At 37.9% G+C, this 17,612-nt stretch overlaps 1 protein-coding gene across 3 annotated transcripts in view; it reads left to right on the top strand.

Moving 5' to 3' along the window:
• Window positions 1-17,612, top strand: part of rbm20 (RNA binding motif protein 20) — a 150,120-nt gene that overhangs the window by 86,491 nt on the left and 46,017 nt on the right. For all 3 annotated transcript variants that reach the window (XM_073937498.1, XM_073937499.1, XM_073937500.1), the window contains exons 2-5: window positions 3,490-4,489; window positions 11,278-11,339; window positions 11,666-11,763; window positions 16,184-16,281. In XM_073937498.1, coding sequence (XP_073793599.1) covers window positions 3,490-4,489; window positions 11,278-11,339; window positions 11,666-11,763; window positions 16,184-16,281 — 1,258 coding nt within the window. The remainder of the gene's footprint in view (window positions 1-3,489; window positions 4,490-11,277; window positions 11,340-11,665; window positions 11,764-16,183; window positions 16,282-17,612) is intronic.

Below are 17,612 nucleotides of genomic sequence, written 5' to 3'. Positions count from 1 at the left end.
AATCAAAAATAATAATACAAGCACTTTACATTTTAAGGAATATCTCAATATGTATGAACATGATTTTAAAAAAGACAGTTAAAATCAGTATCAAACTAAGATTTATGGATAAATAGTAAAAAAAGAAATTAAAAAATGTTTTAAAAAGGTATGTTTTATGACGTTTTTTAAAGCATCAGATGTTTGTGTTCAGGGAAGAGAATTCAGTAGGTGGGGGATAAGCGGCGCAAAAGCCTCCATCCCTAATAGTCTGGGTTTTAGTCTTAGGGTGAAGCTGTCGGTGAGCATTTGTGGAGCGGAGACAATGCGCTGCTCTGTGGAGTAATAAGGAGATTTTTAAAAGGTAAATGGGAGCATTGCCATGGACACACTGATGTAATTGATACTCGATCTGGGCTGAAATGTGAAGCCAGTCTGTAGCAATTGAAGAATTAGGAGGATGTGCTCGTATTCATATCACTGTTCTGTGTGTGCTGGAGTTTCTTATTGAGTTTCTCAGTATCATGTTGGGTGAGTGTGGGAAGTATAGTCTTGCTACATTCCTGAGATGATGAAAAGGGATGTTTGATTTGGGCCTCAATGGTTAGATTAGCATCAAACCTAACACTAAGATTGATGACTAGTGGTGACATGGAAATGTCCTGGATAGAAAAGGTGGATGAAGATGGCTTTAGTTTTTGAGCTATACAGACAGGCTGTAAGGGTGGATAAAAATGTTGATGATAAAAATGATAATGATGATGAAGTGAATTCCAGATTTCACAATTATTTGCTTATCATCAGTGAGGTAAGGGTTGTTTATGGACAAATATGGACAAACACACCACTAAGTTGCATTTAAAATATAATTTTAACAACATTTCTAAATTTCAGATGATGAATAGCTTGTCATGTGATTGTCATGATATTATTTGTTAAATTTAGGTGCTAATATGGGAATTTAAAGTGGGAAAGAATTAAAAATCTACTCTTCTTTTGTTTATTTGTTTACAGTTCTGCTTGTTATAAATGTTGTGCACTTCATTATTTTGTTTAAAAAATTGCCCCATAATCTTTAATGAAATATCATAACCTCATAGCCTGTTTTTTTCTGAACGCTACCCTAATTTACAAGTAGCTAAGTCTTGCTTATTCAGAGGCAGAAACTGGAGGATGTGCAACAAATGTGAACACAAAACTGGAGCTCCTTCAACGGACTCGACACTTGTAAACACTCGTACCATCGGGCTCTTGGCTATCAGCACTGCCCACACTCGTCACAGCTACCAAGATGACCAATCACAGAGCTTGTGCTACGCGTCTTTGCGTTGTGTAGTTACAATATGGTCAATGCGCGTCAATCACGACGAGGAGTATGTGACTGCACGAAGGTTGCGCCGGACCATACATAGGCACTTGACGCGGAAGTATAAATAAGCCTTTTGTCTTGTAGGTTGGATTAATATTTTTACAAAACTTGAGTTGAAACAAACTAGCGTTGAATGGGGAGCATATAAAATCTAACCTGTATGCATTGTCTGCTTTTGATTGGATTGATGAAAATGCATCTTGAGTTGAGACTAAACCCTAATTTATACTTTGTTGAGAGATCGTTGTGTTGAGAGATCATTGTACCCCTTGTCACATACCTTAACCATAGCTGTGCATTTATAGGTCTCCTTTCTGTTTGTGTTACTCTAACAATAACACATTTGAAGTACAGGCTATTCTATGTTTCTCTGTCCTTACTTTGATGTGTTTTACACCAGAATTGCGTGAAAGGGTAACTTACTATAAAAGTAGCTCAAACTCACTCATTCAAGGAAGAACAAGGAGGAAACCAGTTAATGTGCAACAACTTTAATTATTAAGTATACGCAAAAAAAAGTATCCATCTGGAGCTCCCCACAGGACTCCACATTTGCACCACCAGGCTCAATCCCACCTATGGCTCTCGCGCCACCCATTAACTACCAACTTCCAAGCCGACCAATCACAGATCTTGCGCTCTCTTTCTCTGTGATGTGTACTTACATTTTTTGAGAGGTGTGCGTCAGGGTCCACGTCAGGTACCACAAAGTCTACTGCCAGACTTGCTTTGTGGACTCGATGCAGAAGTCTGATGTGTAAAGCAAACAACTGGTGTAACAAAATCCATTAGCACATCAACACACAAGCAGTGGAGAACTAAATGAACCCACAAGTCATTGAACGGGACCTTCCGTCTCCTACCAGCAGATCAGTAATGAAACGTGTGTTGTATCTTTCTACATCTGTGTACTAGGTAGAAAAGGATTATCCTAACATTTACCGGTCTAAAGAAAGAAGGCAACTTATTAAGAGCTGGCACTGATGTGTGAACTTTACGATCTGGAAAGGCTACTGTAAGTCCATGTCATAATCTTAAATGACTCCAGCACTGCTCTGGAGGGGTGTTAATCCCCCCAAAAGATTCAGTTGCACAAATTCATATTGAGAGGATCTGAGGGCCTCCCCTTGTTCCAGTTGTTTCTGGAGTGGAGTTTCTGGAGTCCTGGAGGACCGGTGTCCTGCAGATTTTAGTTGCAGCTTGCCTCAACACACCTGCAAGGATGTTTCTGAAAGCCTAGAAAGAGCTTGATTAGTTAGCCCAGGTGTGTCTGATTGGGGTTGGAACTAAACTCTGCAGGACAATGGCCCTCCAGGACTGAGTGTGGACAGCTCTGGTTTAGGTGGATGTAAACACAGCTATTGTTGTTCCTTCTTTCACCGCTATTACAGTGTTCTCCTGGGGCTTTGCCTCTTATATCAGTTCTTGACTTTGTGGGTGTGTGCTCAGCGAGAGCGGTATCAGGGTTGCACAGATATTTTGATTGATAGTAGAGCTTGCTAAATTTAGCAAACATGTGAGCGCATTAATCAGTCCACTCATACAGGGACAGGGGGAGTACATATTTTCTGTCCTGATGTCTGGCCATGAAGAATTGGACGAAACCTTCAGGTTTTGCAAAGCAACGCCTTTCAGTTTTCAGGTTGTTAGGTAGATATTGAACCATGGTCCCTCTGCTGATCTGAGAATCACTAATGTTTTTACTAAATTCCTGGAAGTTCTGAGCTGTTTTTGGGTGCCCAGGGTGATTCCTTTACAAAGATTCCTGTGGTAAACTATGATAAAACATCAGAAGTACCATGTAAGTCTATAGTGTGAGTATTGTGTAGTACTGTGCTGTTTTGGAACATTTACCTTACTTTGTTTTTGTAAAGTATGTAATGTGTGGTAACATTCCTGTAGTAATTTCCACTCAGTTCTTGGTTTTCAAGGGTCTTGGTAAAACTATTAACCAATTCTACAACATTTAATTTAAAATCTAGCTAGAATCCTATGAACCAATGAAGTGTTTTGTGTATTCTGACAAACCATTTGAACAGTTTCTGACAGTAGGAACTTTTTAGTAGGAACAGGGAGTTTTACTGTGTACATTTTCCCTGGGTCTTGATCCTTTGATTGATGATATATGTGTCTCTCCACAGTACCTCAGGGGAAAAGCTTGATAATTCGTCTGCTCCTCTGGGTGGTGCTCATGGTGGAGTGGGCCAGAATCTGCTGTTGAGTCCTGCCAGTCTCCAGCTGGCTCAGCTTCAGGCCCAGCTCACACTGCACCGCCTCAAACTTGCCCAGACCACCAACACTGCCGCCGCAGCCACTGTCCTCAATCAGGTCCTCTCCAATGTGGCAATGTCCCAGCCTCTCTTCAACCACCTTCGGGGTTCAAGCATGGGTCAGTCCCATGGCGGAGCCTTTCCACCTCCACCTATAGCCTTCCCACCTCCGAATGCTGCTCTGGGACAAATGGTTGGTGGTGGCTTTACGCCAAATCCCACTGGGATCAGGCCCAGCACCTTCAGCGGAGTGTCCATCCAGAAATCTTGTCAACACAATGACTTCAGCAAGAAATCTGGAACATACCCAGCAGATATGGACCGTCGCTTGCAGTTTGGATATCTGGGAGGATCTTCTAATAAAGTATGTGATGGGGGACAGTATGGCGGAGCCAACACACAACCCAGAAACAATGTCCAGCCTAATTTCCAGAGAGACTTCTATTCTTCTGAAAGCCCAGTACAACAAACTGGTTTCAAAGGAGGAAGCAATGATCAGAGTCTGGGATCTCTTTCCTCGTCTGGCTCCAAAGATCAATGGAAAGGTCCGATGAACTTGGTAAAGATGGATATAGGAGCAGTTTCTGGGGGTTGGGTTCCACCTGGACCAGGATTTGTTGGTCCGAGAGCAGAATTGTATAACCCAGAGGAACCCACAGCAGATCCTAAGTTCAACTCGACTTGTGGGCCAGGGATTGGCCCACCCATTGGGCAACAAGGGGGATTTCAATCACAGCCACAGGTTGCCCAAGTGGAGGAAGAGAGGACTTTGTCATTACAGCCCCACCAGTTTAATGACTATCACGGGACAACACCTTCACATCTACCCCATCAGTGCACCATTTGTGAGAAGAAGGTTTACAACTTGAAGGTGAGTGGACCTGCCTTGTTTTTTGAGATTTATGGAAATGCCTCATTTGTACCACTTTCAAAAATTATTTAGAGTAACCACTTAAACAGCAAATGCAGAGCGCTTATATGACTATGTTTACATATGTTTACATCTGGTGCATCTACCTTGATTTGATTAAAAGTAGACTGTGTAAAATAGAGGAGTAAATGGGGTCTGAAAAGTTTTGAGCTTCTCCATTTTTAACCACTTTCTGTGAGAGTCAGAAACTTATAAGATGGCTTTCCAACAGTTATTTTAGTTTATTTTAATCTTTTGTAATGGGACTTTGATCTTTCCGCCTACAAAGTCTAATATTGAAAAGTTTAAAAAGGTCACTTTTATTCACTTTTAAATAGGAAAAATACTGAAGTCTTTTAATAGTCTGGCTCAGTTTTGTAAATTCGGATTTAAAATCCTGGTAATAAACTGCCAGTACTTTTTCGTATTTAAACTGTCTCTATATAATATTTCTTACACAATATATTGATTTAAACTACTAAAATGTCAATAAAAGTCACTTTGTTAAACTTGAACAATTCAATAGGTACTATTATGCAAATCAGGTACTATTATGCAAATCATAACTGTAAACAAAAACTCTGAATCCTGAAAAACAGAACCAATGAATTAACAGATATTTTTTATAGACTACAATCACAGATTACCAACACATTTTCTCAGCTCTTATGAAACACATGTAATTTGTTGCATTTCGAGAATATAACTCTTAAATATAATATAATATATAATATATAATATAATCTCTTAAAGGGATTCAGAGACAACTCTTTCATTTGAGAGATTCCATTTGTCCTGCTTTTTAAGAATTAAGTCATTAGGTTGAAAGAAGTCTAGTCAAAATTGTTTTTTTTTTACAACCTCTGGAGGGGGTCAAAAGTGAACAAGCTCAAAATATAAGTTACCTGCATTCACACCTGTTCTGAACATCTCGACTTGTAATAGGATTATCAAAAATGCATCTTAACAGCAAGTGTAAAAAGAGCTTGAACGTTGATCAAATTAGAAAAGTCATTGCAACTGTATTCATCATTATTTACCTGCTCACATCACCCCACACTCTCAGAAATAAAGGGACATGAGCTTTTACTGGGATGTTACTTTTTAAAAGCTACACATTTATTCCTAAAGGGTCCTTATTAATACCTCAAGGGTACATATTAGTACATAGAAATTACAATAGTGTACCTCTTAAAATGTTAGGTAGGTACAAATAAAAGCTTTTGAGGCACCAATATGGACCCTTTACGTGAAAATGTGTATCTTTTGAAAAGGTACCACCCCAGTGACAGCTCTAGTACCTTTATTTCCAAGAGTGCAGAGGGACAAAAACAAAAATCGGCTCAGTTTTTAACTTGTATTTAATTCTACAAACTTGAGATTAAATCACAGAGAGGTTCTAAATATGAAATGCAAATGGAGTCAAACTGCTTTTTGCTAAGCTTTGCTACTCTGCTCAAGAATTCTGTATACCATACATACAGTACAGCATGAAAGTCTGATGGCACTAACATTTTTTCAAAAAAAAAAAAAGGTTTAAATAATTTCTTATACTGGCTTTTGGTGTAGTGTGTTAGTAGGACAAATAAGTTAAAATGTCTTAGAGAAAGTTAACAATAACAAGAATTGCTTTCACATAAACTGCAATCATCTATTTATCTATACAATTTGTTTCATGTCTGTTTGTTAGTGCTTCTCTGTCTGCTTTTGCTCTTTGTTTCCTGATTTGGATTTTATTTTCAATTTATTCTTTACTGTTTTCCGGCTTGTGGAAATACAAAACGAAATAATTTACATTTCCAAACATGACTTTTCCTATTGATTGTAATAATCTAGTGTTTGAGCAGCCACGACACTTTGTTGCTCTATTTGGTTCGTCTTAGGTCAAACAGAAAATAAAGCTCAGCTAAATGCAGTATAAATAATATAGATATTATAGTTTTATTTATCTGTTTGCTTCTAATAATAAATAGTCTGACATGTTGGTTGAGGCAAAGCAGGAGAACCTGTTATTTATCCTTTGAAATTATAAACACTTTAAAATCTCCCGTTAAAAAGCCTTACCAACATCAGCATTGTACAGGCTCAGAAATAAAGTTACAGGAGCTCTCACTGGGGCAGTACCTATTCAAAAGGTGTACATATTTGTACCTGAAGGGTCCATAATGGTACATCAAAAGTACTTTTTAGGTACATTTGGGTACTAAAATGCACCTTTAAGGTACCACTGTGGTCTATTAGGGTGTAAATATGTATATTTTAAAAAGCTACTGCCCCAGTGACAGCTCCTGTACCTTTATTTCTGAGAGTGTAGGGTTTTGGAGAAAATTTATTTATATTTTTTTTTTGACATTTGATCATTTTGTGCTTTTCTTACTTTTGTGCCTGTTTGTTTTACTTTTTAAAATGAGTTTGTCCCTTCCATTCTTTGTGTTTTTATGCATTTTTGCTCTGCAGATTCTTTAAGATCTCCTAGATCCTCATCTATTAGTTATTGTGTTGTTCTTTTTCATGACTCTGACTAGTGTCTCAATCTACATTTTTGCAAACTTTAAAAATATGTTGCTCCATGTTCATTTCATTGCACGTTTCAGATGACAAATCCACTAGAGGGCGCTGTCTGTATTTTTGTAAAGCTGTAATGCGTTACTTCGGGTACATTATGATGTACGTTTCAGAAACATCCACGCAAAACAGATCACCTGAACTAAACCCAGCTAATACTGTAATAAGCAAACCTAAGAGTGCAATGCAACCACATAGTTTTGAGTTGATTGTTTTTATATCTTTTGCAAAACCGAGTGATCTGCGTCACAAGTACAACACCATTCATCGCTAATATGACCACGTAATTATCATCAGTGGGAAAAGCAATAAGCGTTTTTGGAATCATGCTGCTCCTTAGAATTTAGTTCACCCAGACACTGCAGTCAAACAGACGTTTTTTGAATCGTTACAAAAATGTAGTGTGAAGCATGAGTTTCCAATGAGCCTGTGATGCTTTAAAACTCATTTGAAAACTCTATCAGAAGACAGAAACATGTGCACATCTATATATATTTATATATTAAACTAGAACTAAGATCTTATTTAAAATCATGCCAACTGGATGTTTTAAAGTGGTTGTCTAGAGTGTATTTTTAGGGTTTGGCTGTGTGTTTATAAGATGCAAAGCAATGTGTGCTCATGTTTCCTTTGTAGAAAATCACGTTATTTTTTCATTTATCCTAATTTGATTACATATAGCTAACCAGCTAACATGAAAACGACTGTCATATTTCCTAGTTTCTCTGAAAACCAGCCCTCAAAAGGCTCTGATTGATCAGCTAACATCCAGTAATGTGCTGTGATTTACAGATCAGCTCCACATCACCAGGAAGATTGTTCGCTGTAGGCTTCGCTAGGCTAACTCTGTAAAAGTTCACACAGCTACATTACACATCATTTGCTGTTTAATGTTAACCTGCTATGACTATGATCACCTGCCAAGAAACTGTGATAGAAAACTAAATCCGGATCAATCAACAATTGTACACAATCCCTTTTCAAATAAGTTAAAATTTTCGTTTAAAATTGTTTGTGTCTAAACACTTGGGCAGGTAGCTCTGCATCTCACTGAATTATTACAATTATTATCAGCAAAAAATCATGTTTGGGAACTCAGGTTCATTATAAAAACGTAGTCCCATGTACGTTTTTGGAGACCGAGAAATATATCCCAGGAGGTACGTATTTTTGCAGTTTTTGTTTGCGCAAATCCACGAGAGGCCGCTCTGTACGTTTTTTCATATCTTAAATTTCTCTCGCAAGTGACTTTCGTGCCCGCACTGTTCTCGCTTAAACCCACCAGAGGCCGCTGTAGACTGACTGACTTTCTGACTGACTGGATGACTGACTGACCAATCGACGGACCCACCCTACTCCTTCCCTAAACCCAACCAATTTTATCGATTGACCCACCTACCCACTTACTTCCCTAAACCCAAACAACAATTTACAAAAGCAGTCCAAAAACAGAAAAGCCCTCGTCTGATTTTTACCATTTTTAGATTTTACCACATTCTCACCCTGTTACTTACTTGTTTGTTTGATTTTTTGGATTTTATTTTTGTCTTACCTGGTTTCTGGAACCGTTCTTCACCGGACTCGAACACCTTCATCGTGATTATCTCCTCTCTGCATCTCAAATCCGCTGACATTCATGACGAGCTAAGTAGACAAACTGGTTAGAGCGGGAAAGCCGTCCACACAGAAGTAAGCGGTCAGCTGGTAAGCGCAAAAAGGAAAGGCGTCACACTGCCCTATTGCGTTTGTTCAAAAAAACAAAATGCAGCCATACGTACCTCTGGCTACATAATTTGCTGTCTCCAGAAGCGTATATAGGACTACGGTTTTAGAATGAGCCTGTGTTCCTTATATTTCCTTCTGATAGGTGACACCAAAATATAGAAGTAACTGAATTAAAACTCTTTTTTTGTTGTTGTTGTTGTTGTTTTTAAACACTAGTGTAGAGAAGAAAGAAAAATACCATAGTAATTTATAGTAAATTCTATTGTGTCTTTGAACCATTCTAAAGTATATAATACTGTATATGTTATTTATTATTCATTGCTAACAAATGCTGCATGACATTGTAGTGTTAATTATATTGAACTGATAAACTGGAATAAATACAGTAGTTTACTTTAGTTTTTACTACAGTATACTGTGGTGTATTGTAGCTTAATTCACCCTATAGTATTGGGTAATTAGTTTATATTACTATAGTTATTGTGTTAATAACTCAAGTACTATAGTAGACTACCAGACAAAAGTCTTGTAGTAAATCCCAGTTGTAAGAGCAAAAAAATATTAACTTGACTTCTTGTTGATAATTTGGAAAAGTGGCAGAAGGTAAATTTTTCAACCCGGGCTCATTGTGGAAACGTAGCCCCGCGGACGTTTCTGCGGACCGCGATTTACGTCCCGGGAGGTACGTATTCGAGTGTTTTTTTGTTTTCGCGGATCCGCGAGAGGCCGCTGTGCGCGCCGTTCTCGCGCGAAAAGCCGCTGGATCGGAAAAAAAAAAAAAAAAGCAAAAGCCCTCGTCATCGATTTCGACCGCGTTTTCAGATCCCGCCGCGTTCTCGCCCTTATTTTCCGGATTCCGTTTTTCGTCTCACCTGATTTCCGGAACCCGCTGTTCCCCGGACTCGATCCCGGTCGTCGTCTACCGCGGCCGGCTCCTCCTCCGGGGCCTCCGCTCCGCCGACGCAACGCTGTGAGCTAGGCGGACAAACTGATTGCGTCTGGAAAGCCCTCCACTCGGAGGCGAGCCGTCGGCCGGCGAGCGCGAAGAGGAGGGGCGGAGCGGCGCCACACTGCCCCGCAGCGTTCGCTCGAAAAAAACCAGACGTGGCCTTTACGTACCTCCGGCCACGTAAATCGCGGTCTCCAGAAACGTCCGCGGGGCTACGTTTCCAGAATGAGCTTGGGTTGCAATTTTTTTGATGAATCATCTGTTGAACTGTATCCCAATCATCATAAATACAGCAGAAGATCTATTGGAACCAGCATGAACTCAAGATTCTCACAGAAATCAGTCAAGTTTGGTGAAGGAAAAATAATGGTTTAGGGTTGCATTCAGTATGGGGGTGTGCGAGAGATCTGCAGAATGGTTGGCAACAGCCTGGGGTATCAAGACATTTGTGCTATTCTTCAGCAGGATAGCGCTTCTTCTCGTACTTCAGCCTCCACATCAAAGTTCCTGAATGCAAAGAAGGTCAAAGTTCTCCAAGATTGGCCAGCCTAGTCAACAGATATGTACATTATTGAGCATATCGGGGGTAAGATAAAGTAGAAGGCATTAAAGATGAATCCAAAGAATCTTGATGAACTCTGGGAGCCCTGCAAGAACGCTTTCTTTGCCATTCCAGATGACTTTATTAATAAGTTATTTGAGTCATTGCAGAGATATACGGATGCTGTCCTTCAAGCTCATGGAAGTCATACACAATATTAATTCTTTTTCTACTGCACCATGACTTTATATTCTATACTGTACATTATTTCTGTTAAGTGACTATATGTTTGTTTAATTAAAGTCAGACCTTACTGTCCTGATTAAATAATTTAAAATCAAGGCATGATCATATTTCATTTTGGTAAAATAAGCATAATCTGGAGGCCTTTGCCTTTCATATAAGCCACTTCTAATACCAAATGATCAACTAGAAGTCAAGATATTATTTGTTGTTCCTAAAACTTTGATAGGTGACAAGACTTTTGCCAGGTAGTCTACTATAAAACACTATAGATAAATTACTATAGTATTTTTTCATGTGAATTTTGCTCACTTCCCTTGCAGTATGTTTATCCAGATGTCGCCTCTAGTATATTTAGTATCCATTATTAAGATCCAGTTGGCCTCAACTGTTTTTTATTTCAAATCTAGATATTTCTTCATAATCTTGAAAATGTTTGGTGATACAGGACTAAAAGCTGCTCATTGGTTACACTGGGGTGTGAATGTTTTGGTGGCAGCTGGCATTTGTGTGTGTGTGGAGTGGGGAGGAGGACGCAGTTGTTCTCCGGGAGTTTGTCACGTTCACATTCGTACTCGACTCTCTGAACTACCAGCTCTCTAATTGGCCTTTATGCTTTTGGGATACGCAAAGAAAAAAATATTCTCACTCTCATAGAGAAGCATCTGACGGACATATCGTGTGTGTGTGTGTGTGTGTGTGTGTTTGTGTGTGTGCTGTTTTCAGGACTGGGACCAGCATGTGAAGGGCAAGTTACATCTGCAAAACTGTTCGCTCTACAACGAAAGGTAAGAAGTATATAATTACGATTAACTGCTGTAGTTATAACATTGTAATAAACCTTTAGGTACTACAGCAATCATTGATATCCTGGTGTAGAAATGAGATCTTTTTAAAGGTCTTGTTCGCATGTGGTCTATTTTGATTGCTGCTCATCACCCTTGATACTGTTTTTAAGCATTTTACGAGTAAAAGCATCTTTCAAGATCTTTTACGAAGAGTCTTCTTCCACATAGAGAGGGTTATGACCCGAATTGGAGCGCTGTGTCATAAGATCTAGTCAGACCATGCACTGGGATTTAGGATCTAAATGCAGTGCTGTTCCCCCTTGCAGCCCGACGCTCACGGCAGTGCACTTTCCAGTGTCGTCTGAAGGATGTCTCAACATGGCGTTGAGTAACACCATGGCGTACACATCGGCTGCCAGTCAAGGTAAGTCAAAGCTCTTGGTTTGCTCTGGGTTGAGTATGAAAGCTCTGGATGGGGCTTTTTCCAGAGGACTCTATTTTTAGGGCTCTCAGTTTAGTCGCAGCGTTTGTGTGTAGACGGGGAACACTGAGTGACGCGTAAACAGAGTTGGACAAGTTTCTTTCAAAGTGTAACCCAGTTATTCCAGTGTTATATATGTGACTCAAAGTAAAATCTTAAATTCACAGAGAAAGTACAGTTGAAGTCAGAATTATTAGCCCCCCTGAATTATTAGACCCCCTGTTTATTTTTTTCCCCAATTTCTGTTTAATGGAGAGAATATTTGTTCAACACATTTTTAATCATGATAGTTTTCATAACCCATCTCTAACAACTGATTTATTTTATCTTTGCAATCACGGCATTTAAAGGCTTAATTGTAATTAGACAGTTTATTCTATAACGAAGGTTTGTTCTGTAGACTGTCTGAGTGTGAGTGCTTAAAGTTAATTGGAAAATTTCAATTATCTTTATTATTATTAGCCAATGCGTAACATATTGCTAAAGCGTATTTAATTGATATGGTAAATAAATAAGATTTGTATGTTGATTCTGAAATGTAAATCGCAGAAATTCTGCTATAGGTGGCCCAGTTTTCGCAGATTAAAAGTAATGTTAAGAGAAAGCCAGTATACATACACATCCTCCCTCTTCAGAAAACTGATAGAAATACACAATAGAAACATGTGTGACTGGAAACACACTCCAGGTGTGACTCGGAATGTCTTAATTGTCCACCTGTGTTTGGATTGATGAAATTGCATCTTAATATTAGCAGGTAGCACCCACATGCTCGCTCTCTCCCTCCCTCCCCGTCTGTCAGCCTGTCACAGCTGATTCAGTGGAGGAACTAGAAAATCTAACATTTAAAAATTCAGACAAAGATTGCGTTGCAAAAAGCAAAACTATTTTAAACTTACTCCTACACTGTTAACCCTTACTGTAGAATATGCAGTAAATAACTGTAAAATAGCCAGTGTTTTGCTGTATTAAAAGGAAACAGTATTTTACTGTAAAAGGAGCAGGATTTGTATGAAATTTTGTAGTGCAAAGAATAAATTACAGTAATTTACTTTATGTACCCATTACAGATAGTTACTGTGATAATAAATGGTAAATTACTGCTCAACCATTATTACCCCATGTACTGCTTTATGTTGCTATATATATATATATATATATATATATATATATATATATATATATATATATATATATATATATATATACTGTTCAGTTTTGGTATGTGTATGGTCAGTATTGAGGAGAAAGTGAGACAATGCATTGATGATAAGATAAATTTCTCTGCAGCCATCTCTGTGTTTTCTTTGGTTCCTTTTATGTTTTTAACATTGAGTATCAGGAGTCAACCAATGTCAATGTCACAGAGCTAATTAAAAGGTAAAGATATCGACGAGATGCATTTAAAGGCAAAAATATTCACACAGAGCAACCAAATTATCACAATCATTTTTATAACTTTGTTTACTATTCTATAATTAATTTAATTTGCCTAGTTTAGCCAATAGTTAAGCTTTTAAATTGCACTTTAAGCTGAATATTAGTATTTTGCTAATTAACTAGTAAAAATGTGTTATTTAAAAAATATGTTAAACAGCACGTACAAACATTTTCGCAGAGACTCAATGAATTTGTTTGGAAAACTTCAAATGAAGTAGGTAAAAATGGCATTAACAGTATAGTATAAAGACTTTCCTAAATAAATGTATTAATCAGGTTATTTGTTTTTTATTATTATTATTACTACAGGTTTGGAACAACATTAGGATCAGAATATTTATTTATTTTTTATTTTTTTGCTTTGGATGACGTTTGTATATTGTTTGTATATTATTGTTTTTATTCAATGATATGTGCATGATTGTGATAAATGTAGGCAATTCCTTTGAAAAGATGCTATGTACCAAGGATGTCAAACTCCTGGAGGGCCGCAGCCCAGCAGAATTTAGTTCCAGCCCTTCTTCAACACACTACCTTTAGATTTAGTTTGATCAGGTGTGTTTAATTAGTATAACTGCACTGTTACTCTGTAGATTGTGCAGTAAATAACTGCAAAATAGCCAGTGTTTTCCAGTAATAAAAGAAAACATTTATTATTTATTAACACATTATTTTACTGTGAAAGGAGTAGACTTTGTATGAAATTGTGTAGTGCAAAGAAATAATTCCAATAAATTCTCTGATGGTTTATGTTGCTATTTATATAGACGTGCATTTTAAAGGCAGAAAATAATGATTTAGGCATCACCATACACTCCCACAGGCTGTCTGTCTTATTCTAAACACAAAGGTGTTAGAAAGAGTTTTCAGAAAATGCTGGCCCTTTAAGGGAGCCAGGTGTTTGATTTGTTTACTGCTGAGTGTGCTCTATTCTCTGTCCATCAATTCAGATGTAGAGTCTGATATGTATTAGGCTTTAAATAAGAATCTATAATGAGTAAGTAAAATGTGTTCAAATGTTTTTGAGGGTTTCTAAAATAAGGCTGTGTTTTAAGTTATATTGTTGTTATCTTGAACTGTGTACTTGAAAGCTACATTGTTAGCTAGTTAGCCTCTCCTCATATAACTTCTTACATTACTTTTGTTTAAGTATTTATTGGATATTGCATACTGCCATAATGTACAGATGCTAACAGTTGTATGTATCTTTCTGGCAACTAAGCCAAAATTAAATTCCTTCATCTCAGTAAGGTAACATTTGCACATCATCACAGGGAATCACAAAAACATGATACACATAGCCATCCACACACAAAAGCTCCACTGTCAGGTCACAGGTTGTGAGTTTGTTGCTAAGTATTTTTCAGAGCAGTGTTTCCACCTATGAATTTATATTAGAAACAATAATAAAGTTTGTTGTCATGAGATAATTATAACAATAAAAGATTGGATCCTTTGGTTTTTCGGTGTTGCCAACTTTATTTTTTATAATTACTTACTAAACTTTTTATTGAGATTTAACACAGTTTTTAATTATTTAAAACTTTAAACTTTAAAATAATTATGTCGTGTTTTTTGCTGTTCATTTGCTGATCTACCTTCCTGCAGATTTTAGTTGCTATTCATTCAAACACACCTAAACCAATTAATTAGGACCTCAACACCACTTGATAATTACAGTCAGGTGTGTTTGATATGGGTAGCAACTGAAATCTGCAGGAAGGTAGATATCCAGGAACAGGATTGAGCACCGCTGCTGTATACCATGGGGGTCAAACTCCAAGTTCCTGGAGAACTGCAGGGCAGCAGAGTTTAGTACCCACCCTGCTTCAACATTACCTGTAGATTTCTAACAAGCCTTAATTAGTTTGATCAGGTGTGTTTAATTAGAGTTACAGCTTAAAGTCCCTGTTACACTGCACTTTTCTCCCTATAGACTTCCATTCATACGCATGTGAGTACTGCTGACCTGGAATGATAGCTCATGCGACAAATTTCATAATTCGCAGCATTGGAAAGTTCAAGCTTGGAGAATGCTGACATGCGAAATCACATCATGTGATTGCTTGATACCAATCAAAGATCAGAACATGACCTCTCTGGCTTGCTTTTTCAATCTCTAATTATTTTGTTTTATTCCACTACTCGCTTTTTTTAATTCCACTTCGCAGTGCAGTATGACAGAATTTTGCATGCTCAAATGTTAGTGTGACTGCAGCCTTACTGTGCAGACCTGTAATCTGCAAGACAATAATTATATCTGCTATTTTCTTAATTTTGTTCTACTTTTTCTGTTATTTATTTGTTTCGTGCCAAAACAATAAAATAAATTTGTCTGAAAAATGTTATGCCTTCTATTTTTTTAATAACAGCTAAGAATACTGATTAATTTTAGTAACACTACAATATATTACATACTATTAATGTGTATGCAGTATAATGCTGTGATTTGTAACACTACAATACAGTAATTAACTGTACACAGTTTCCAGTTAGTTACCACTGCTGCTCTATTACAGTAATTAACTGGCAACACTGTTGCCAGCTACTCCCTGTATCGGTTCAGTTACAGTAAATAACTTCAACACTGTTGCCAGCCACTCACTGTAATGGTTCAGTTACTGTAATTAACTGGCAACACTGTTGCCAGTTACTTACTGTAACCAAACTTTTACAGTGAGTGGCTGGCAACAGTGTTGCCAGTGTTCTACTGTAAAAAACCCTGGTAAGGTCTAACAGTGTACCTTGGCAAATGACCATGAAATAAGCGGGCTAATCAATGGCTTTATTTGGCTTTGAAGAGCTGTAGTATAAGGCGACTTCATATTTCAAATAAATAATAATAATAATAATAATAATAATAATAATAATAATGTCATCATGATCACAGTGCAATTTTATACTTTTTTTTTTTTTTTTGCAGACAATTCAACTGGAAGCACTTCCTATTTACCCGCCACGGCCATGAAGTCATTTCCTCTCTCAGGGGCTGGATTTCCTGTTCACCAATCAGGAGCAAAGGTAGAACTTTCAAACTGAAAGTATGTAAAGTATATATTTAAAAAACATTAAACATGATAGCCACTTTCAAGAAAGCTGAATAAAACTTTTGATCAGTTTTGCGATAATGTGCCGTAGCTCTATTGGCTGAGCTCTTCGAATGTCTGTGGGCTTATCTCATAGCGCTGCTCTTCTAGCTCACGGGGTTTGTAAAGCAGCCAAGAGTGTTGAGATACAGAGCGGCCTAAATTTAGCTCACACTATTTCACCGACTGACAGATTACTTAGTGCTTATTATCGCAGTCTAACGGTTATTATTAAAGCCATCTTCACAGCTATAGAGCCCTTTGAGAACAGGTGGAGGTCAACTGTATTGTGTGGCTCAATCATTTTAAGAGTGAGGATTGTTTCCGTGTCAAGAGTTGTGAATATTCAGCTTTGTTAACTTCAGAGCACAACTGGATGTTTTTAGGTAATCATGAACTGATTGGCTGATTCAGTTGCTATTTTGTTATACAGCTTTACTCATGTTGGACTCCAGCAGGCGTGATGGGTCTCGTGTGAAAACTCAACACTTGTTTTTGTTGTCCGCTGACTGTATTTAGCTGTGCGATCAGCCTCCAGATTTAGAAAGGAAATGGATTTACCCTCAAGTGGTGAAATATGAGTTATTTTTTCTTCAGTGTTTTGAAGTTGGACATACTGTACAGAAGTCAATAGCTGAGGTTCCACTGTTGGGCTTAAAGCAAGCATGCTAGTGCGTGCCATTGCCAGTTGCGCTTGCACACTTTGGTATGCCAGAAACCTTGGGCCAAATAGGGCCTGCTGGGAATTGAGGAGACTTCATGAACACATTTCGTACAATTACTCATTTAGCAGACATTTACATTGATTACCTTAGCAGCGCTTTAGGAGCCAATCACACCAGACACATGGCGCACCACGCTGCCTTTTTTGTTGACAAGAAGAAAAGAAGCACATATTTATGTCACTAGGAAACGACTGAATCAGCTGCAAATTGTTTACAAATGTTGCTGTTGATATATTTATAATTGTAATATTTATCATGGTGGCGCATTGGGTAGTGCTGTCGCCTCAAATGTGTTGTAGGTGAATTAGGTAAGCTAAATTGCATCAACATTTACACATTTACAAAAAATTCAGCTCAATACATACTTTCGGACGCCAGCAAGTGTCCAGAATAGCCTGAGCAGCCATTCACACAGAATGTTTCTTTAAAAGCATGAGACGCAACACTCAGGAAATGTTTTTAAAAAATGTCCACCCTTTTAGGGCTCTATTTTGACGGTCCATGTGCAGAGCGCAAAACGCATGGCGCAAACGCTTTCAGG

Source organism: Danio rerio, chromosome 22, assembly GCF_049306965.1.
Source record: "Danio rerio strain Tuebingen ecotype United States chromosome 22, GRCz12tu, whole genome shotgun sequence".
Classification (NCBI taxonomy): Eukaryota; Metazoa; Chordata; class Actinopteri; order Cypriniformes; family Danionidae; genus Danio; species Danio rerio.
Note: the sequence above shows the minus strand (reverse complement) of the source record. Positions and strands in the feature narration are given on the sequence as shown.